The sequence below is a fragment of the Pipistrellus hanaki genome (genome assembly GCF_964339955.1).
Source record: "Pipistrellus hanaki genome assembly, chromosome: 5".
Classification (NCBI taxonomy): domain Eukaryota; kingdom Metazoa; phylum Chordata; class Mammalia; order Chiroptera; family Vespertilionidae; genus Pipistrellus; species Pipistrellus hanaki.
The window spans coordinates 75,507,312-75,516,937 of NC_140507.1; the positions used below are offsets into that span (position 1 = coordinate 75,507,312).

General features: G+C 42.5%; 1 protein-coding gene across 1 annotated transcript; it reads left to right on the top strand.

Annotated features, from left to right (window-relative positions):
• Window positions 1–509: 509 nt before the first annotated feature.
• Window positions 510–1,448, top strand: LOC311623540 (olfactory receptor 7D4-like; the record flags this gene model as incomplete). Its single annotated transcript, XM_084885735.1, has 1 exon — window positions 510–1,448. One exon carries the CDS (start codon window positions 510–512, stop codon window positions 1,446–1,448), a length of 939 nt encoding a protein of 312 aa, XP_084741861.1.
• Between the last annotated feature and the right edge of the window lie 8,178 nt (window positions 1,449–9,626).

Below are 9,626 nucleotides of genomic sequence, written 5' to 3' on the forward strand. Positions count from 1 at the left end.
TATATCCTAAAATTTAGATAAGAGAATTAAAACCAGTGAGTAGAATATAAACAAGAGATAGAAACATTACTGCTAAATTTTAAAAAGTCAGAATGATTACACAATTTAAAATAAAACTGGGTTACCCTTAAATGAGTAAATCACTGGTATTGGAATGACTATTAGATCATATAAGATGCCCACGCAATGCTGAAATCAAAAGGTGCTGCATAGTCCAGGAGGCAAAGATCGGTAATTGACCATCAACCCATGAACCAGGGGGTTTTGGTTTGATTCTCGGTCAGAGTTGCTCTACCCTCAGTGGAGGGAGGTGGGAGGAGAGAAGACAGGAGGCAGCTGATTTATGATTCTCATCATTAATGTTTCTATCTCTCTCTTCCATCCTCTCTGAAATCAATAAAAATATATTTAATTTTTAAAAGGTGATGACTAGCTGAGATGACATTTGACTATTCATTGAATGCTGCTTTTGCCTCCTTCCTTCTACAAAAAAACAAAACACCAGCTTCATGGAAGCAGAAAATCACACAGAAGCATCGCAATTCCTCCTCTTGGGTCTCTCAGATGATCCTAAACTGCAGCCCCTCCTCTGTGGAGTGTTCCTGTCCATGTACCTGTTCACTGTGCTTGGAAACCTGCTCATCATTGTGGCCATCAGCTCTGACTCCCACCTCCACACCCCAATGTATTTCTTTCTCACCAACCTGTCCTGTGTTGACATCTGTTTCACCTCCACCACGGTCCCAAAGATGCTGGTGAATGTCCAGGAACAGAGCAAAAGCATTACCTATATTGGGTGCCTCATTCAGGTGTACTTTTTAATGATTTTTGCTGGAATGGACACCTTACTACTGACTGTGATGGCCTATGACCGGTATGTGGCCATCTGCCACCCCCTGTACTACACAGTCATCATGAACCCACACTTCTGCGGCACTCTGGTTCTGATATCTTGGTTCATCATGTTTTGGGTCTCTCTACTTCATATTCTACTGATGAGGCGACTGACCTTTTTTGTTGGCACTGAAATCCCACATTTCTTCTGTGAATTGGCTCAGATTCTCAAGGTGGCCTGCTCTGACACCCTCATCAATAACATTGTCTTGTATGTGTCTGCTGCCTTCCTGGGCGTACTTCCTCTCACAGGAATTCTGTTTTCTTACTCTAGGATTGTCTCTGCTTTAATGAGAATGTCATCTACAGGGGGGAAATATAAAGCATTTTCCACCTGTGGGTCTCACCTCTCCGTGGTCTCCTTGTTCTATGGGACGAGCCTGGGGGTCTACCTCAGTTCAGCTTTGACCCATTCTTCCCTACAAAACTCAGTTGCCTCAGTAATGTACACTGTGGTCACCCCCATGCTGAACCCCTTCATCTATAGCCTGAGGAACAAGGATGTGAAGGGGGCTCTGAGAAGGCTCCTTAACCTAGCAGCACCTTGTCTGTGATGGATCTCTGGCCTCAGAACTAAGGGCACATTGCGTGCCCAAAGGTAAATGTTTTTCAAATTTAATATCTGGTTCTTATTTCTCCTAAAAGATATGGTTTATTTCTTCTATTTCCAAAGCATGTGTGATTTCTCTCTTGTTTGTTTTTTAATTAGTTTCTTCTCATCAACTCCCTCAAAAATTCTTTTTTCAGGTTTCTTCCCTATATGCTGTCCACAATATTTCATATGTAGTCAGCATTCTTCCAGCTGTTCTGAAGATTTGTTTACTTTAAATTTGAAGCACTTATGTCAACTGTTAACTTAGTTTCCCAAAATGTTGTCCTCATAGATTGCTGATTTTCAACTGAACTGTATGCCTTTTTCCCCCAGAAGAATGGAATGAAAATTATACAGTAATCAGAACAAGGTGCTTACAACTCACCTTGAATAATTCCTTGTTTCTTCACATAAATTATTTAATTTCATCTTAAAAACAGTTCTTTGAGATATTTCCTCTCATTCACTTCACTTTTCAAAAGAAGGAACTGAGATTGAGTTGGACTATAAGCAGGCTAGTTGACTTTGCTACGCTACCTAACACAAGAACAGTGATGTGATTTTCTACTTTAAAGTAGGAATTTAGATTTGAAAGATAGTTTCTTGAAAAGACGTACAGGAATTTTCTGCCTCGAAAACTGAGAAGTGTCATTCTTTATTATCCTTTCTTTTATCCATCTCCCTTCCTTTCTTTTTTACTTCCCATATTGCAATTTTGAGATACATGCTCTAAGATCCAAAAAGAACATAATAATGAGTATAATAAAATAAGAGTTGTTTTCTCACAACAACTGACATCTGTTTCATATATTGAGACAATACATGAAAGAAGGTGGAAACTTTTGAGAGGAAAAAAAGATACAATTTGTTTCTCAAAGTCTGTTGTGGTGCATCAGGATTATTAGTTACAGATATGTGGAACATGTTTAGAACCTAATTCACTTTTGGGGACAGATGTTGATAGAATTGAGTCTGCTAGGAAGCATGGAGTTGCACATGCTGTCAACATTCCTCCCACATCTCCTGGGATCCTCTTACCAACTCTATTGTATAACTGCCAACATCCAGCGCTAGCTGGCATCTTCTTTGCCCAATATGTGAAAGCAGAAGTGACAGGGAATTGTGTTATATCAGAGACAGATTTTTTTTAATCTATATTTTTATTGATTTCAGTGAGGAATGGAGTGGGAGGGAGAGGTAGAAACATCAATGATGAAAGAGAGTCATGGATCAGCTGCCTCCTGCGGGCACCCTACTGTGGATCAATTCCACACACTTGGGCATGTGTCCTGACTGGAAATCCAACAATAACCTACTGGTTCACAGGTCAATGCTCAAGCACTGAGCCACACTGAACGTGGCTCAGTGCCATAGACAGCTCTTAAAGGAGAGATGTGGGGTTTACCATATCACTGATCCCTTAGTTGGGATAATTCTGAGATTTGGATGTTGTACCCTTTCCCAGAATTTCTACACAGGATGGTAACTCAGCTCATTCACTGTTGGAACTGACTTAATGCAAACTTTGTTGGATGTATGTTCTCTTACTCACTGTCCTCTTTCATATCCATGTCCCTTGCTCCATCCAATAAAGTGCTGAGTATCTCCTTCTGCAGGAACAAAAAATAACACAGATGATAAAGACAGAATAGGTATTAAGACAATGCATGAAAGAAGGTGGAAACTTTTGAAAGAAAAAAAAAAAGAGAATTAATTATTAGAGACACAGTAAGGACTGAAAAGTGACTCAATAATTTTCTAAATAGGAAAGTTACCTGCCACTTTAATTCACTTTGTTTCCATTAAGTTTATTCCAATGTGCATTTATTGTCGACTCTATTCAAACTGGGGGGGAGGGGGAGGTTTAGAGGTAAAATTATTGCAATGTACATTGTTAAGTATAATAATACTGGTATGTAGTAGATCCTGTTGAAAATTAAGGGAAAAATCTTCAACTCACTTTGAATAATTCTAGAAAAATCTTTCAAACATTTTATCACTTTTATTGAAGTATAACTTATATATATGAAATTCACCCAGTGATGATGTACATTCATTGATTTTAGCGAATTTATGGAGTTACTCAATCATTATCACAATCTAGTTTTAAAATATTGTTAATACCTCAAAAAGCATACTTGTGCACATTTGTAGTTAATTCCCATTTCCACCTCAGCCTAAGGAAACCACTTATCGTTTTCTGTCTTTACAAGTTTTCCTTTTCTAGCTGTGTTGTTTTTGGTGTTGTTTTTTTTTGTTGTTGTTTGTTTGTTTTTTCAAGTAAATGTAATATACAATATGTGGTCTTTTTTCCCCAGTTTCTTTCACTTAGCACATGTTTTGAGGGTCATCCATGGTGCAGCATCAACATTTTGTTCTTTTTCATTGGAAAAAAGTATTATATTGTATTTATATACAACAATTTTCTTAATTTACCAGTTAATGATACTTGAATATTTCTAGTTTTGTGTAATTATGAATAATGCTGCTATGGACATTTGTGCATTTGTCTTTGTATTGACATGGGATTTTATTTTCACACTGAGTCATATAGTAAACTAATTTTTAATTTTTAAAAACTACCAAACTATTTTCCAAATTGTCTTCACCAATTTACATTCCCATCAGGAATGCATAAAGATTGAGTTTTCCACTACTTTGCCAACATTTGTATTAAGAAAAACATTCTAATAGCGGAATATGCTCAAGTGTTGAATAATATAATGGGTAGAAATTTAATGGAGAATAGTTTTGGGTCACATTCAACAGTGAGGCACATCAGAAAATATTTGGAAGTTGTAGGTCAACTATTAAAAACTATAGGCCCAGTGCAAGAAATTCATGCACGGGTGGGGTGTCCCTCAGCCCAGCTTGTACCCTCTCCATTCTGGGACCCTTCGAGGGATGTCCGACTGCCCGTTTAGGCCCAATTCCACTGGGTATCAGGCCTAAATGGGCAGTCGACATCCCACTCACAATCTAGGACTACTGGTTCCCAACTGTGCTCCGATTGCCCCTAACCACTTCTGCCTGCCAGCCTGATCACCCACTAACTACTCCCATGCCAGCCTGGTCAGCACTTAACTGCTCCTCTACTGACTTGGTTGCCCCTAACTGCCCTATCCTGCTGGCCTGGTCACTGCTAACATGGCCTCTCCTGCCATTCTGGTTGCCCCTAACTGTCCTCCTTTGCAGGCCTGATCACTCCCAACTGCCTTCCCCTACTGGCCCAGTAACCCCTAATTGCCCTCCCTTGCCAGCCTGGTTGCCCCTAACTGCCCTCCCCTGCAGGCCTGGGTCCCCACCAACTGTCCTCCCTGCATGCCTGAAATCCCCCAATTACCCTCCCTTGCAGGCCTAGTCCCTCCCAACTGCCCTCCCCTGCTGGTCTGGTCTCCTTCAACTGCCCTCCTCTGCTGGCCTGGTCACTCTTAACTGCCCATTCCTGCTGGCTTGATCACCCACAACTGCCCTCCCCTGTAGGCCATGTTGTGGTGGCCATCATGTGTACATATGGGGGTGGCCATCTTGGACCACATAGGGGCAGCCATCTTATGTGTTAGACTAGAGTGATGGTCAATTTGTATATTACTCTTTTATTAGATAGGATGATGTTTGGGGCAGACTATCTATCTATCTTATCTAATAAAAGAGTAATATGTAAATTGACCATACCTCCACTACACCCACAATCCACGCCCACCAGCCAATCATAACAAGTATGCAAATTAACCCCAACCAAGATGCTATGGCCACAGAGAGCAGGAGGTTAGGCTTGGGTTTCTCTGGCAATGGAAGAAGCCAAGCTTTTGCCTGTCCTTGCCGGCCTAGGCCTCCACTCAAGGCTACATAGTTTCAATGATAGAAGGTAAACAAATACAAACAGAAATGGTGTCAACCACGGAGGAAGCAGAAGACTTGGCTCTGCTCCAGGCTACAAAGTTTTAATTGTAGAAGATACATAAATCCCAGGTACCAGGGCCTCCACTTGGGTCGCTGGGGGGCGTGGCTGGCCTGCAAACCACCACAGGCCCCTTGCTCAGGCCTCCCCACACCCCAAGGGAACCCCCACTCTGATCCGGGACACCCTCAGGGCAAACCAGCCGCCCCCCCCCCGCCCCATACACCAGGCCACTATCCTATCTAATAAAAGAGTAATATGCAGATTGATCATCACTCCAACACACAAGATGGCTGCCCCCATGTGGTCTAAGATCCTGCCCCCATGTGGACATAAGATGGCCATCACAAAATGGCCAGCAAGGGAGGGCAGTTGGGAGCAACCAGGCCTGCAACAGAGGGCAGTTGTGGGTGATCAGGCCAGCAGGGGAGGCAGTTGGGGGTGATCAATCCTACAGGGGAGGACAGTTAGGGGTGACCAGGCCAGCAGAGGAGGGAAATTGTGACAAACAGGCTGGCAGGGGAGCAGTTAGACATCAATCAGGCTGGGATGGAAGTGCTTAGGGGGTGATCAGGCTGGCAGGTAGAAGCGAACCCACTGGGATTGGGCCTAAATGGGCAGTCGGACATCCATCAAGGGGTCCCAGTTTGGAGAGTTGGAGAGGATGCAGGCTAGGCTGAGGGACACCACCACCCCCTGTGCACAAATTTCATGCAACAGGCCTCTAGTATATATATATATATATATATATATATATATATATATATATATATATATAAGTTTAAGCAACCAAACTGAACAACCTGTTGTTATGATGTGCACTGACCACCAGGGGGCAGATGCTCCATGTAGGAGCTACCTTCTGGTAGTCAGTGGGCTTTCACATCAAGACTGCCACTCAGTTGACCCACCCATCATGGTGGCCCATCCAGACCGGTGGCAGCCACTCACTCCCTCAGTAGTCCAGCAGGTCCAATCTTCAGAGAATGGGCCAGGTACTGATGAACTGGAGACACAGCACCATCTCAGCAGTGCCACAGGCCTCCTGGGAATTGGCCTCAGGCACCAAGGCCACTTCCTCTCCCTAGAATCTAGGGCCTAGATGCTCCACAAAAAAGAAGCAATATAAAAGTGGCCACCAGGTGACTCCTGACAACCAGCGTGAACATCAGCCGGATGGTTCCAGATCCTAGTCCCACTGGATGGGACTCCCTTCTCCCTACTTCCACCTCACTCTGGATGGGCACCAGATGCAGGGCTCACAGCTGGCCAGCACTGCTGCTACCGATCGGGAGTGAGTCCTTGACAGGCATGGCGGGGCCTGGATGAGAGGAAGCAGCAAGCAGGAGAGGCAGGCAGCATTGGACTGCCAGTTTTGGCCTGATCCCTGTAGGCCACCCCAAAGGATCCCAACCATGCATGAATTCATGCACTGGGCCTCTATTTAATAGTATAGTTTGACTTACCAAGGATTTTATAAGCAAATTATCACCAGGGCCATGCCATCATCATAGGTATAATGTGAGGATTTTAGAATTTCCCCAAATGGAAAAAATCAGAGCTGGGGAGAGATGATGGAGACCTGATCTAAGCCAGGGGTAATGAGATGCATACATTTTTTTTAAAAGAGGTGTATTAGTTTCCTATTGCTGCTATAACAAATTGCCATGTCTAGTGACTTAAAATAACTTACAACCTTAGAGAGCAGAAGTCTGATATGTATCATCAGGATTGCTTCCCATCTAGGAACTCTGGAAGAGAATCTCTTTCTTTGCCTTTTCCTAATTCTAGAAATCTTTTGCATTCATTAGCTTGTGATGCCTTCCTCCATCTTTAAACTCAACAATAGAACATCATCAAATCTCTCCCTAATCCCTCTAGCTTCCTCTGATAAAGACCCTTGTAATTACGTGGAACCCACCCAGATAACCTACAATACTTTCCCCATTGGAAGATGCTTAACTTAATCACATTTGCAAAGTGACTATTACCATCTTAGCTAACATATTCACAAGTTCTAGAGCTTAATACATGAAAATCTTTGGGAAGTTATTCAACTTATGACAGGACATGAGTGATTTACAATTTGCCAATAATCGACTCATCCGTCTTGAGCTGAGAAGGTGGAAAATCTCTCTTGCTGATTTTCTTTGAGCATGACCATCTCCTGATACTGGCTCACATAGAGGTGAGGCCCTACTGGATAAGTGTGCTTTGGTGACCAGTGACAGAGTCTCCTGATTCATCTGAATCTAGTGGAGCAGAGACTCAGCTGTACAGTGGCACAGCTGCACACAGAGGCTCAAACACCTTGAGGATTCCCTTCCAGAGTATCAGCTTTATTTCCTCAAACTGGTTACCTCCACATAAAAAGAGACATGGGAAATAGCTGCTCTCACTACCCACATCTGGTAATTTCACTACTTAATAGAAACCAGATGCATTTAAGCTCCTTTAAACAATAAGCGTAGAAAAGGATGCTAATTGGCACAGGCATGTCTTCTTCCCACTTTGGCCAATCTACTGTGGTCAGGAGACAATGTTACTGGCAGGCCCTTCAGAACCACGTTTGTTTATTCAACTTATCGAACCTATATATACTGATTATTTTCTATGGGTCAGTCATTATTTTAGGCTCAACTGCTGTCAGAAGCCGCCCATTGTCTTCATTAGCAGAGAAGTGTTGAGTAGGAACCCAGAAGGCTGGAGACCTTGAGCTCTGAAAGGTCTCTGCACCCACTGTTATTAATATCATTATACACTAATAGAGAATATTAGTTGGGATTTTTTTTTAGGTAAAATATTTAATATTATTTTTCAACAGTCTACACCAGGATTTCACATCAGCAATATTGAAATTTTGGATTTGAATAATTTGTCACAGGGGTCTGTTCTATGTCCTGTAAAATGTTTCACAGATCCTTGGCCTCTATCCACTGGAAGCCAGCACCAAGTTGTGATCATCGGAAATGTCTCTAGACTTGGCTAATTGTCCTAAGAGAGGACAAAATCAGCCTGATTGAGGGCCCCTGGAGTAAAATAATTCCATGGGTACCAGAGTGATCAATGTTGGGATAGCAGAAAAAGCAACTCTCAAAGAATGTAAAGTACCAGTTTAATCTTGGAAAGGTTGAGTTGAAGGCCTACAGAATATCCCATTGGTGCCATTATCTCAGAAGTCACATATATTGAGCTGGCATTCATCAGTCTGCACTGCCATCAGTATAAATTAGCTAATTATACAGAAAGAGGGAGAAGTTCCTGTTGAGAGAGTTAGAAGTTAGAAAGACAATCTGACACCTAGCTGAATCATTCCCTTAATCTTTTAGTTCCTAGTTATGGGGGCCCTATCTGATACAGTGGAGCAAAAGTTGTGAGTATGAGAAACATAGGGTATTATTATTGTATTATTATTCTTTGCATTATTTTTCATACAAACAATAGTAACCCTACTTTTGGTCTCACAGGGTGATCCAATCATAAATTCCTAACTGGGAAGGTCATGGTGGGAAGACATGTCCCAGGCCTATAACTCAGTGAAAGGTTTACCTCTGCCTATAGGAGCCCTGTCCATTGTTATTGTGCACTTAGATTAACACGCCTTTGAAATGCCAGAGGAATCATTTTTTCTCAGATGGGAGCACATAATTTTGTTAACTATCTTGTAAGCCAATCATAAAGAATTCCTGGCCCTATCCAGTTTGGCTCAGGAAATAGAGTGTAGGCCTGTTGAATAAAGGGTCCCAGGTTCGATTCCCGTCAAGGGCATGTATCCTGGTTGCAGGCTCCTCCCGGAGCCCAGAGCATGGTCAGGATGCATGTAGGAAGCAACAGAACAATGTATTTCACATAAATGTTTCCCTTGTCTTTCCCTCTCTCTTCCACTGTCTCTTAAAGGTCAATGGAAAAATGTCCCCCGGTGAGGATTAACAAAACAAAAACAAAAACAAAATGCCCTAGCCAGTTTGGCTTAGTGTATAGAGCTTCTGCCTACAGTCAAGGCCACATTCCCAGGTTACAGGTTCCATCCTTGTAAGGGTGTGCAGGAGGCAGCTGATCAATGATTCTCTAATCATTGAGGTTTCTATGCATACAAATACAGTTTTATTTCTGTTGACCCCAGGAGATATTGCTAAAAGGAGAGAAGTTACTGGAAAGAAAGCCCTGGGCATGTGGAAGCCATGTCACCCACACTCTGTTTCTAGACCCAAGGAAGAGTCTATTCAATAGTTAGCAGAT